The following is a 14,197-nucleotide window of genomic DNA, read 5'->3' on the forward strand; positions in this document are numbered from 1 at the left end:
GCTAATATAAGTGACGGGTTTGAATGATTGAATGAATGTATATTCTGATTTTTGGAGGTACTGATGTTAAGTGCCTGGCTGGGTTTAAATGATGCTAAGTGCCTAAGTGAGCAAGGGGTTTGAACCAAAGAGGGGGAAATGGCCTTCTCTTATTGCTTTTGCATCTTGAAAAACTTTGTATATTGCTTTCGTGAGCTCTCCCTTTCAATTTGAAAATGGGTTTTGATGTCATGGTAAATGGTATTGTATATTTGTATGGCTCTATGTTTGATGTTCAATAAAAAATGGTTTTGTCTCTTTGATATTGTCATAATGGTACGGTTTTGCAACACAAATAAGAACGATCAAATGGTTAGCTATGTTGTCGATTCAAAAAGATTTGGCTTAAAAGCTTGATTAGCTTAATTGAAACTTTTGCAGGTAAGAATGTAAGAAGGGTTCTATTTATAAAGAGTGATATTTGGTTGCGATATTGTTCTGTTACTTCTTTTCTTACTGATAATTTGTTGCTTAAACTTGTGCACTTGCTTTTGAAGAAGAGAGAACACAGTTTGAGCTTATATTTGAAAACAGGGAGCCCCGGATCTCTTCATCGCCTAGAGCCCCTGAAATCTCAGGGCCGGCCCTGCTAGTTGAAATCCCCAAACTGTTGCAGAGTGTGTGCCCTGCGACCCCTCCATTTATGCAACAATGGGTACAACAAACAAAGTTGGTATAAAAGATACCCATTGTCGTCATTCAACTATGGAAGAATACACTCATATTCTTTAGTTTTCTTTCAATATCTTACAAATAAAGTTGTTACGATGCTTATCTAGCAATATAAGATACGGAAAACAAAAATACTTTTGAACTATTTAGCAAGTACATGAGATTATGTATTCATGGCAATTATATATGAAATATATAAACTATAGAATCAAACAATACATATGAATTGGAATCCCACAAAATGCATATGATGCAACCACACAAGTTTTAAATGACAACAATTTATGTCGAATTAGACTTTGCTATTAAGTCTGCAAATCAAGTGAATTGAGGGAGACCCGCAAGTTTGATATTAGTCTGCCCATATGAAAGCCTGCATAAGGCCCAAAGCGGTGGGTAGATGGCCTAAGGGTTTGTGAGAGGTGGTGGTGGTGGTGGTGGTGGTGGTGAAGCTAGGGTTTGGGAAGACGTAGAGGGAGGTGACGGCCAACAGGAACTTGAGTTTGAGAAAAGTGAGCTGGCTGGAGAAAGTAGTGAGCTAGACTTATTCTAAAAAAGTGAGTGTAGACTCGTTTTGAAAAAGAAGCCCACTGGGCCAAAACTAAAACAAACCCAACAGGCCAAACAGCAGGACACGCGTAGGGTTTCTGAAGATGGACGGCGGAGATGGATCACTGAGACCTTATAAAAACTACATATGCTCAATAAACCCTAGTCTCTAGTTGAAAGCTCCAACCCTCTCCTGCAGAGCTTTGTGCGCCGCACCTCCATTTCGCAGCAATGGGTACACACCTTTCTCTCTCTATTCCTCTTCCTCCTTCCCTCCCTTGTTTTCAATACATTTGGTTTCTTCTTTGTTTGGATTCGAATCAAATCCTTTTCTGAGACTTGTTTGGTGTTTTGTTTTTGTGATATATCAGGAGCTTACAAGTACGTGTCTGAGCTATGGAGGAAGAAACAGTCCGATGTGATGGGGTTCGTCCAGAGGGTTCGCTGCTGGGACTACCGCCAGCATCCTTCCATCGTCCGAGTCACTCGCCCCACTCGCCCTGACAAGGCTCGCCGTCTCGGCTACAAGGCCAAGCAGGTTCGTATATAATCCCCTATCCTTTTTGCTTTCGATTATATACTGATTGGTTTGTTCGCATATCTCGTACATAATATGTAGTGTGGTATTGATTTTATTGTTTCTCGTTTGTGGATTGTGACCTTTTGTTATTAGGGTTTGATGGCTTCCTGGGAATTGTTATAGTTATAGTCTAAATGTAGATCATGTTATGTGGCGAGTTCTGATACTATTGGGTGTGGTAGACCTGCGTTGTTTTTTTTATCCAGTGCATATGCTGGCTAAGTAGCGTTCTGATGACTAAGCATCTTGTTAGAGGGTGCTTGCTTTCAGTGATTGAATGCTTTTTATTGAGACCAGCTACACTAAACCAAGAGTCGATCATTTACCAAGCGAGTTCCCTTCCCCTGGTTCTTGCCTCTGTCCCGATCCAATACACTTGGCTTATGTTCTGTTTATACCTGTGTTGTTGTTGTTGTGTTGTTCATGTTTCTATTGTTACCTTGTCGGTTGAGTTGATTTTCTTATGCTTAGTTTTTCATGTGGTACTTTGTTCCAGGGATATGTTATTTACCGTGTCCGTGTGAGGCGTGGTGGTCGCAAGAGGCCAGTTGCCAAGGGTATTGTCTATGGTAAGCCAACAAACCAGGGAGTTACACAACTCAAGTTCCAGCGCAGCAAGAGGTCTGTTGCTGAGGAGCGTGCTGGACGCAAGTTGGGAGGCCTTAGGGTTCTCAATTCCTACTGGATCAATGAGGTTTGTTATAGCCAGTTTATATTTTGCAGTTGTTTGAGTTTCTGTTGTCATGGTTTTATTTAATATTGCTTACCAACATTTGGATGCAGGACTCCACCTACAAGTACTTTGAGGTTATTCTTGTGGATGTTGCCCACAGTGTCATCAAGAAAGACCCCAGGATTAACTGGATCGTCAACCCTGTGCACAAGCATAGAGAGCTTCGCGGTCTCACTTCTGCTGGAAAGAAATATAGGGGACTGCGTGGAAAGGGTCACCGTTACCACAAGAACCGTCCTTCTCGCAGGGCAACTTGGAAGCGCAACAACACCCTCTCCCTCCGTCGCTACCGTTAATTTTGGTGCTTTAATCTTAGGTCCTGGTTTGTTTTATTGGTGCTTTGAGCAAGACAGTATTTTGTTATGAGGTGGGATTTTGCAGTTCGAAACTTTAATTATGTATTCAAATCACTTGGATCATGTTCTATTTTAAGGATTTTCTTTGAGTTGTTATTTTTAGTTTGGTTGACCCAATAGAATGATATCTTAGGTAATTATAATGCTGGGTTTTAAACTTACTGACTAGTTGCGTCGTTCCGGAGATTCATATAAACCATGAGGCTACTGAAATATGTTATAGTTCAGGAGACTCATAAAACAATGAAACTGAACTGAAAATATTTAGGACTTGGTGAGTACTTGTTCCCATCTTGATGTGAATCCAATTTGGACAATTTACAGTAAGCATCTGTATTTGGAGCCTCGGATGCATGTCAGACCGAAAGTCTTGGACTTGAAATGGTCGTCAAATTGGCATTTCGTAGTTTGGACTTCGAAGGTATGAATTGTCAATGTTAAAAGATTCGATTCTATCTTCAGTTAAAACAAGCAGTAGAATCCTGATGTCCAAGACAACCCATTATAAACTGGAGGAAATCCACCTCGGAAGTCTAGAGACTGGAATGATTTTCGTCTCTGATTAAGATTTAAAGGTAACAATGAGATAAGTGCATACAAGGTTGGCAAAGAGTTGTGCTGTTCATTGACATTTCAGTTTTCTGTTTATAAACTCGTAATCAAGCACAGAGGAAAAGGGAAGAATAAAATTCAGTCACAACACCAGGCGATTACCACACCGCTCTGGGTTCTTGTCAGCCTAGCAGTTATGCAATGTTTTTACCAAGTTGGGGGCATATATTGATTTCTAGGGCACATATGTCACAGCCTTCCATGAATGTAGCTCTCTTTCAGGTCATGCAGTGCTTCTCTGATCGAATCCTCATCCTGGCTGGAATATTTCAAACATATGAGACGCTGTGCAACATGGTAAGCCATCTGGATCGGATGATATTGCAGGCAGTTTACTTCCATCCTCTTTACTTCCTGAAGATTGAAGTTTACATTGCCAATTTACCAGTTCATCAGGAAACGACTACCATTGCATACATGAAGGCCAAAACTCCAAAAGTGTAATTAAATGGATATCGAATATAGTGAGATTAGTTCAATTTCCATGTTTTGACTCCGGTAGCAGTGTTCTTGAAATTGTTATCATCTTTCTTGATGTTGTCATTATAGTTACCAACATAAACAGTAGGCTGTATTCAGGGACAGATGTATCCAGTAATTACTAGTAAACTTAAAATGCTTGGTTACTCAGAAGAACTCACCTTTTCTGTGATCCTGGATGTGATGTTTCTCGCTGTCTCTGTCACCAAGCTTGGTAATCCTGCCACTTCGGCTAATAGAAGCCCATAATGGGGAACATGTCTTGGTCCTTCCTTGAGTTGGAACTACACAAATACACATGACTTTCTTAGAAAAAAAAAAAANAAAAAAAAAAACCTTAGCATAGAACCAAGACTCGAGTGATAGAATCTTTGAATCAAATCTCAAAAAGCGTACCTTGAAATCTAGACGGTTATTCTTAATGTCAACATCAAAGTGAAGTATTTTCACATTTGGATAGACAGTTACTAATTCAGATAGGTTCTCCATATGAGTAGCAAATATAGTATACCTGAAAATGATTTGTAACATGGTATGTTAGCTTCGGTGTATAATATTTAGCCATTAGGATTGGTACTACATATTTCGCATGGGAAATGTAAACTAAGCGATCAAGTAACAGCAGGATCAAAAAATAACCTACAGAACAAGTTCCTACAACTTGAAACCAGATAGAATTATATAACAATGCACATAACTTCTAAACAGTCTTTACAGGAAAAGATAATTCAGAATTGTCAATATTGGTTTGTATATATATATATAGCAATATAGCAGGTTTGAAGACAATATATTTGATGTTTCAGATAGTGAAAATGGTATGTATATATGAACCAATTGTTAAAAACCACATCCTCAAGTTTTCAAAACTTCATCAAGCTACTCTTAGGTAAATTGAACATATGACAAAGAGGTTACGCTTTCAGTGATAACAAATGTTCGCAGCAGCTCCATGCAATTGCAAATCCATCAGAGGAAGATGTAGCCCTCCCAAGTTCATCCATAACAACTAGACTCCTGTATCCAATGTAAACCAAGCATTAGCAGATATATCTCTATATTTAAAAAGTAAACAAATTTCATGTACTACCTTTGAGAAACATTTTGCATGATGAAAGCTGTTTCTTTCATTTCTGTCATGAACTGTTTCAGATGATAACAAAAATCTTTCTAAATGTTACATATCAAATAGCAATAAGCTGTATAGTGTATCAGAGCTCAATATTTCTGACATTGAATTTAGAAATTTACCGTACTAGAGTTGGATTCAAGACTGTCCACTGTACCCATCCTTGTAAATATTCGATCAACAACCCTCAAAGTTGAGAAGCGAGCAGGAACATAACAACCAATCTGAGCAAGAATAACTATCAGACATACTTGCTGAAGATAAGTGCTCTTTCCACTCCTGACATAAACAGTCAACAGTTATACTCAAGAAAAATGATAACCTTAACTGGATATCAAGGAATAACCACAAACCACGGTGCATAATAAACCATTTCCATGTATTACGATCCATTCTGAACAAAGTATTTCTTACATGTTTGGGCCCACAATCAGCACCATGTTTGATGCCTCTGATAAAAAGATGTTGTTGGGCTGAAAGGAAAAAGTATTAGCTCTAATGTTGGGTAGTTTCAACTTCATGAGGAGAGAGTACAACCAAGGTTCACAAATGTGACATAATGTATAATCTTGTGTAAGCAACACTATAGAAAAGAAATCATTACGTACAACAAAATCATTGTGTATGCTCTCAAGGATAGGGTGTCTTCCAGCTTCAATTGCCATTGGCCCTTCATCTGTACGTGAACATGACCGAAGTCAACCACTTTACTTTTGCGAACATCCAGATTCAAGAGAATAATGTTTGATAATAGAAATTAACTTGCCTGTAAATTCTGGTCTAGTATAATGATCAGCAGGCTTATTGGAGACGGTATGTGCAAATGAGTTGACAATCATATCTAGAAGGCACAAGGCCTCTGCAAGTAGTGTGAGTGCAGAAACATCCTCTCGTATGGCGTCAACCAATTCTGCATATAATATAGCAACATCAGTGATCTATGTTTACATCAAAACTGCAACTGTTGAAACATAAGAGACACAATGAACTGATCACACATTCAAGCTTATAGAAGACATTAAAGCCAATATATGAACAACAGCACTAAGGTGGTATAAATATATTCTAACCCATCCATAACAATGGTAAAGATTTTTTTTTTTTTTTAAATGATGATTTTTATAACTAAGACCATCCTAAAAAGAACCTTCCATATGTCAAACTACCACACAAAACAGAAGACAAACTTTCCTGTATATGATAATAATAGTGAGAAGTTATCTGGGGTGTCATGATCAAATTAGTCAACATTGAGGTGCTTTTTCATGGTACAACCAAATCCAATATGAGACATACTATGAATATTCTTTTTTTTTTTTCCTGACGTCCAATTAGAAGGACTTCTTATTATCAGCAAACTTAGGACTCATGGTTGGAGGATCATCAGAAAAGATGGTCACTTAGCTACTGAGACTGAGATCTAATCAAACTTCTGGTCAGATAAAGAAACTAGTAGCAAACAAGGAATATGGTTAGCCAATAAACTGTGATAACTGAACTACCCATATGTCATTCTACCAAATCATTAGGACACTCAAAAACACTAATTTTGCAGTCACCCTTGATATAAAAAGGATGCTCACTGAGGTTAAGATTAAAGCACCTAATCACCACAGAGTCACCTAGATGCTCAATCCAGATGTAGGGAAAGGTAAACTTTTCAAGCTTATGTACAGAAAATGTAAAATGCTTATCATAGAGTTCGCAAAACCTTCCAGGCAAACTTCGGTCCGTATGTAGCACTCTGCAGCCGCAGACTTATTTCTAACATTTAGCTGCAAGTTTAATGAAATGGAGCAAGATAAATGTAAAATTCAACAGATTTTCATTTTAATGATATGAAAAGCCATTGACGCTATGACACTAACATAGACACATACCAATCATTTATAACAAAACTTGAATGAATTCATCTTAAAAAGAAGAATAATTAGCCTCAAGTCAAATAAAGTGCTACCAAAGAGGGGCACTTTTCATTTTACTGTACTTCATGATCAAACGGCTTGATTTCTTTTGAACAGAAATCCACAGTTAATTGACTTACAGAAATCTTTTCGAGGCAAAATACTCTTCACCTTGCAAAATATAATGCACAAATGTTGTATTCACATTTCACAATTATAAGCTCCAATAACATAAAGATGGAACCTATATCTAAGATTGTTGTTTGAGTTAGTCTCCTGTGATATTATGGATCACCCCCTCCGTTAGCTATGTACAAAGAGATGTATACTTGGAAGTTACACCTCCTAAAACGACTGATTGTATCTGAGGATGATCTCCGTGAAAGTGCTTCACCTAACTCTACTCCAAGGTTTATGATGGGAAGTCAGTTTCCATCAAAGTTGAAGTTCTTAATATCTTGATGAAATGCATGACTATGTTCACCCTGTTCTAAAATTAATATGGAAATTACACTCATAAATTCACTCATGTAGCTGAAATCATGTCATTCCATTAGTACAAAGAATATAATCAACGGTCTAGAAACTTGAAATTAGACATTATACACTAAAAATGATGAACCGGTTTTAATGATAAACAATCATTACATTGAGTAGTTAACTGGTACAAATTTAACATTGGAGGTCAGATTACTCACAGAAGCAAGCTCCAAAGTTGAGCAATGTATATTGTTCCCATGTTTCAACACCTACGTAAAAATAATAATAAAATCAGAAATAACTAAAAAGAGAGGTTACTGCTTTTGTTCCTTTTGTTCTAAGATGTTTACTACTTCTAGAGAAAGTTGATTCTGTACCTGAATGAACTGGCTAGGAAGCTTCCCCTGAATGCTCTTCTGTGGAATGCTGAAGTAAAAACCTTGCCTGTTGTTAAATGTGAGTTTCAAATTGGGGAACTTGAAATCTTCGCGGTACTTGTTAGCAAGATTATGAATAGCTGTCAATTTGACATTGAGAACTGTATTACTTTCATCTCAAATATAGAAGGGAAACAGAACACGACAAAAAGGAAAAACACCATCATATCAAACTACCTATGCAGTGGAGACAAACCTTCACTAGTATCACAAAACGATCTCCGCGCAATATCTAAGAGTCCATCTATTCCAGCCTTTACAGCAAAACACTGCTGGGTGCGGGCTACAAAAGGTACCCTTGCATGAAGCACATCTTCATCGATCACCTCGCCAATCCTGGAGCAAATAACGCTTCTCATGTGAATCAGCACTATCATCATAGTTCACTAAAAATTATGAAAAATAACGTGCCAGTGATATTCAACACAGCCAGTAAGAAACTAATGACATGGAAACTTTTGTGACATGAGGACAGAAAGTAAGATAACAAACAATGATGATTGCTTTAACATCATATGTACTTCAACTAAACAAGATAACTCTATGGCTTGGGTTCGAACATCATAGACTTTTCAGGGTTTTGGACCAATTTCATCAGGTAAGTTAAATCCAACCACTTCGGGTTTAAGAGCATATCTCTTTAAAGTTTTAAGTGATCAAGAATAAGTTCCAAATCGGTTGTCAAGCAAAAATTAAACTCCGTTATCTGGATCAATTACATTCCAGTAAAATATGCTTCAATAGTTCATATGCAAGAGAAAACATTAAAACAGAATTTTAAAAATATTGGAGAAAGGAGGCAATGTCTTTATTAGTAGCAGAAAGAGTTAAAAAAGGAGAATAAATAAGGGAAGAATGGCTGTATCTGCACTGTGAAAGAGGGGCTTTGCTCCTCTCTCTCTCTCTCTCTCTCTCTCTCTCTCTCTCTCTCTCTCTCTCTCTCTTTTTCTTTTAGCCCCATTTCAAAAGAAAAGAAAAATAAGGGAACACCTAAATGCTTCCTCATTTATATGAATATATTTATGTGGACAGACTACTAAGTTTGTTGCTGAGGTTATGCCTGAACAATGAACATTAACAATTAATTAGCGCAAAAGAAAAATGCTGATTCAATAGTTTAATAAGAAAACTGAACAGATTCCATTGCAAACTGTAAAGTTAGGGATGTGGATAGAACCAACAGGAACTACCAATGTTGGTGACCAACCTTTTTCTAATAGCAGCATATTTCTCATTTTCACATACAGACTTGTAAACATTAGCAAGAAGGGAACTTTTTGCATCTTTGAGAACCTGAAAAATTCAACAAAACAATTATACTTTTTTTTTTGGCAATACAAAACAATTATACTTTGGAAGATATGACACAGTAACCTTAACTGAATAGAAGGAAAGTAAATTTACCCTTGAGAGTAAAGGCAAAGCATCTAGAGCAGTTTTGAGGAGAATAATGCTTGATACCAACAGCTGGCTTTTTTTAGCATTATCAACACCCACGACTGTATTTGTAATCTTCTTTGGCCTGAAGCAGAAGTGGCAAAGTACTCTATCTGCACGACAGCATAAACAAGTGCAGGTGTTTATGTTATGACTCAACCAGTTAAGTTCACAGAGAATAAATTTTATTTTGATTTATTCTTTGCTCATACCACTCTCTTTTGGGAATTTGCGCAGAACCTGGGAGAGTCCAAAGAATAGCTGTTCGTTGCTCATGAGCTCATCCTATAGTAAAATAGAAGGGGTCTGAGAATGAAAAGCGTTATAGCTGCAAAATGCAGTATCATGTTCTGGAGCTTCAATATTGAGGGCCTTGTAAGTCCCAAAGTCGCTTCAGTATTCAATGTTTTTATTCAATTATATAAACTGGCCAAAAAACAATTTCCTCTTTAAAAGTTTAAATAGAAAAAATTGGTTCAAGCTCAAAAGTATCTAAATATAATCCTACAAAGCTCTAAAAGAGAATAATTATTCAAAACTAACCAGGCAATCTAGACGAGCATTTATAGTTTCAATATCTTTTAAAGGCTGCAATAGATTGGCACGAAGAAGCCTGGATCTGAAGTCAAAAATTGCTGCATATTAGATTAATATGGACCAATAACTTTTAAAAGTTCAGTACAGAAACTAGTATGAAAACTATGGAAATATATGATAAACTTGATCATAAATAAGATGAATCAACTGCACGTACCCTCCTGCTGTCTTTGTTGTCTTCAGCATGTGCAACAAACTTTTCTTCTTATTGCTTGTGCCCCAAATTGTAGAGTGAAGTGGGTCAATGATTTCCAAATTCTGAACACTGACGTCAAATTTCAACTGTAAAAGTTATTACCACATACTTTAAACTATAAAAATGAATTTAAGCCATTATAAATGTAACTCAGAATGTTTTAGACTTGTCTTAGAAGGTATGCATGCATAAATGCTGGAAAAAATAAAAACATATAAAACCGCTACTAAGAATCGGGTTTTGACATATCAAAGGATCTTAGCATAGTAAATAAATTCAAAGGAAAGCAAAAGTACCTAGTAGCATCGATATTCATATGGGCAAATGATCCATTAAAAGTGACCTGCCAAGGGGCGAAAGGATATTGAAGTAAATGCTCAATTCCTCAGAAAGACAAAAGTAGGTTCTTAGTTCCAATAGAAAGCAAAAATAAACGTTATTGTTGTTCTGTGTGTCTGCCACTCTGCCCAGATGCAGCTATCTTTGTTTTAAGTGACACGATAGTAGCAATATACGACGGCCTACGTTTCCTCACAATCGTGTTGAATTTCATCATGAAACGTGTATCATTGAACTCATACCAACAATGAGTGGTTTGTAACGATGACCCCTTTTTCTGCTTCTATCCTGCAGATTATGCTTCCCATCATTACCATAAGAAAAGGCAAGGACAACAAATGATATAAGAGTAAAAGTTTCATTAGAAGTTCAATATAAGGGTGTAAACTGAAAAGTGGTCTTACTCGATAGACCAAAATAAGACCAAATAACATCAAGGACAGTATTAAGACATGTCATGTTCTTGGAGTCACTTCCTAAAGAAAACACTTAAAACCCAATTCCATGTATAAAGAATGTCCTACATCATTGTATTAGAAAGCTCAGTTCTGAAAGTACCACTTAATTGTAGCTGCAGCAGCAGCCAAGCAGAGATAGTACTGTTTGTAATAAGTATCCAATCCTAGTGCTGAAGGTTCCTTGGCTGCTAGATTTTTAATCAACACAGCACCCTGGAAACCCAAGAATGAATTCTAAGCTATGAGGTTCAAGAGCCGGCGCCCATTTTGATGTAGACACTAGATAACCAGCAATATCCAACATTTACCGTAGTGTCGTCAAAGCAACCACGAGCCATTACAACCTGCAGACACCAGCATAAGAATTCAGTTGATAGAGCAAGTGAAGATCTTATTTCCCCAACCTCCAAGAAATCGGCTATCTTAGGTATATCAACAAACAAGAAAAATGACCTTCTTGACTGTAGCATAAAATCTATCTGCCAATTCTGAAACTCCAACCATCCCATCAGGTGCCAGTTTGTTGGGTGAAACAATAATCACCATAGGATCGTAGAATTGCAGCAAAGTTTTCGTATTCTGATATGAACTACTAGTCTCAATATATTGAGATAGATGTAGAGCAGCCGACCTTAAATCAAAAGCAGCCACTCCAACCTGTCAGGATGTATGGCGTCAGTTAGGTAGTCCAAATCATCTGGTCCTAGAAAACAACCTTACTAAGATGTCAACCATAAATCAATGTAAAAGATGATTTCCAATTCTCAGGAAGTCACAGTTCACAAACTAACTTCTTCAAGCCATTTAGAAACTATAACTAATGAAACTACATTGATTTGCTTCCCTTTATAAATGACAACTATGTGGTTAACAATAGGGAGATGCATATGATGGAAGTCACCGCATCAATTTAGAAACATACTCTTTTTCCTTTTTATTGAAAAACTATATCGGTATATCCAAATCAATTCGGCTATTCCCATTTGACAGGCAAAATTAAGCCTCACTAGTTCATTAGACCAATCGGCACAAATTTGAGTCTTCGCTACACACAATTAATCAAATTAACAGAGCATCCTCTCGTTTAATCTACGTACATCACATCGACACCAAATTTCTAACCAAAGATCAAAGCTGATTTCGAGACTGGGAAAAACTTCTTTTAATAGTTTAACATTTAGCAACCACTACAGCCTAGAAGTTTCCACAAACAGCACCACATCAATTCCAGCTCAAATACAACAAAAAAAAATCGAAAACCAAAGAGTTCAACCTCAACCTAACCCTAGAAATAGCACAAAATCCAAAACCAAAACTACGAAAACTAAAAGCGTGATCAGTAGAAAGCACACGCTACACAATGGCTTCAATCTAGCTCGAAATCCAGCGTTTTCTAGCTTCGACCTCCGGATTAACAAAGTTAATATAGATTTTGGGGTAATTAAGCTCAGGAAAGTTTGATTTCTTTTCCATTTCTGTAATTTTTGGGGGAAAAAGGAAAAGATTGAGGAAATTGGGAGGTGGAAAATGTGAGAGAGAAGGAAGAGTGAGAGTGAGAGTACCTCCTTGGCTCTGTTCTCGATGAGGCCGATGACGAAGCTCGACCTCTCTCCTCCGTCGTCCTCCATTTGCTACCGACTCTCTTCTCTCTCAATCTCTGCTTCTAGTCTTCTACCAGTTTTGTATTCCGCGCCAGTGAATGCAGTGGGCTGTTTAACATTTATATGCAACGGACTATGGGCCCAAACGAAATTGAGGCCCAAAGAAAACAGGAGATAAGACCAGGTCACAGGAGATTCCGCCTAGCCACGTGTCGTATCAGCCTAGCCTGCTTAAAATCTCGAGCGTTAAAAATAATCCAACGAATTAAATTCAGGCACATCAGCTTTCTCAACCAGCAATTGAAGTGCACAATTCTTCTTCAAATGCGCATGCATATATATATACACACACACAGCTGATCAGGTGTGGACGTCTGCACTAAAGTTTTGGTGCGAATTTCTATTTTTACACCATTTTCGATCGAATTTCTTCATCTCCACCGTCTAGTATCTAAATAATATTGTGTAGATCATCTCTGCAAAATTTCAGCCAATTTAGTGATCGTTAAGGCTCTCAAAATCGAAAAACAAATGGACGGACTGAATTCTGTCCGGTTCATCATCTCCATTTGTTTTTTGATTTTGAGGAATGACGCTGGACAAATGGACAAATTTTTCTTTCATTTTGTAGATCAATGGGAGTTCTTAGGGCTCTAGTTGTTGAGTGTCTATTGCAAGGCAAGACGCTGGAAAGGTAACATATAAATTAATCCCTTAATTAATTGCTTTGTAAATCTTGTCATTATGTAAGGACTTGAATATATATCAAGTTCACAACACTAATACAGTAATACTTGAACAAAAAGACATAAAATTGTGCCCCCCAAAATATAGGGCCTGAGACGGTTACCTCTTGCAACTCATCTTAGGTCCGGGCCTGATTCAAAGGAATACAAACCAAATAAGAGTGGAGTTTATATTAAACAGTCTTTTCTTTTTTCATCAACCTCAGCACAAACTTTGAACTAAAATAACCATTGATACATGCATCGTACGTGGTCGTCAGATCGGAAGTAATTTTATTGAGTAAAACCACAAAGGTAATTATCAAACATCTCATAAAAGCTCTTCGCATAACTTTGCCAGCCAACATCCACAAGCCATATATACATGTTTTTACTACAGTACTGCAAGTCGGATGTGTATTTCTACTAATTATTTGCATACGCATACTAACTATAGGTAGCACATATCCACACCATAATCAAATTTTGATAAATTATAAAGACAATACCATAATCAAATCGATAGGTTCAACTTGGGAAGCTGTGCTGCAACTCCAATGGCAACTGAAACTAATCCATCATGCAAATCAACAGCAGGACCTTGTTTAATTAGCCTTAATTAGTTGTACAAGAACAAGTAGTATGCACAGTGATTAACCCCTGTCTCTACTCTACGTTATATGATCGACGTCGGCCATTTTGTCACTGTTGTGATTTTATATAAACTAACCCTATTACCTGAACTTTGTTTATTTTCCAACGTAGAAATAGTTTGGAGCATTTAGCACTGCTTATGCATGCAATGTTAAATCTTCTATAGTTCATAACCTCTTTTCCACGCAGTCATCTCTTTTCCATTTTCATTCGGGAGTT

At 37.2% G+C, this 14,197-nt stretch overlaps 2 protein-coding genes across 2 annotated transcripts; one reads left to right on the top strand and one right to left on the bottom strand.

Moving 5' to 3' along the window:
- The first annotated feature begins 1,424 nt into the window (after positions 1–1,424).
- Positions 1,425–3,009, top strand: LOC101298603 (60S ribosomal protein L15-like). The gene is made up of 4 exons (XM_004299372.1): positions 1,425–1,495; positions 1,632–1,798; positions 2,337–2,534; positions 2,624–3,009. The coding sequence occupies exons 1-4, from the start codon at positions 1,492–1,494 to the stop codon at positions 2,867–2,869; spliced, it is 615 nt and encodes a 204-aa protein (XP_004299420.1). The 5' UTR covers positions 1,425–1,491; the 3' UTR covers positions 2,870–3,009.
- A 721-nt stretch (positions 3,010–3,730) lies between these two features.
- Positions 3,731–12,692, bottom strand: LOC101296577 (DNA mismatch repair protein MSH4-like). The gene is made up of 24 exons (XM_004301136.1): positions 12,561–12,692; positions 11,452–11,655; positions 11,307–11,342; positions 11,099–11,211; positions 10,783–10,828; positions 10,498–10,544; positions 10,163–10,270; positions 9,952–10,027; positions 9,621–9,693; positions 9,376–9,521; positions 9,179–9,264; positions 8,168–8,307; positions 7,912–8,051; positions 7,753–7,803; positions 6,862–6,925; positions 5,917–6,060; positions 5,759–5,826; positions 5,565–5,623; positions 5,273–5,429; positions 5,112–5,164; positions 4,940–5,038; positions 4,418–4,532; positions 4,183–4,305; positions 3,731–3,895 (listed from the first exon to the last, which is right to left on the bottom strand). Exons 1-24 carry the CDS (start codon positions 12,624–12,626, stop codon positions 3,731–3,733), a joined length of 2,379 nt encoding a protein of 792 aa, XP_004301184.1. The 5' UTR covers positions 12,627–12,692.
- Between the last annotated feature and the right edge of the window lie 1,505 nt (positions 12,693–14,197).

Source organism: Fragaria vesca, linkage group LG5 (assembly GCF_000184155.1).
Source record: "Fragaria vesca subsp. vesca linkage group LG5, FraVesHawaii_1.0, whole genome shotgun sequence".
Taxonomy (NCBI): domain Eukaryota; kingdom Viridiplantae; phylum Streptophyta; class Magnoliopsida; order Rosales; family Rosaceae; genus Fragaria; species Fragaria vesca.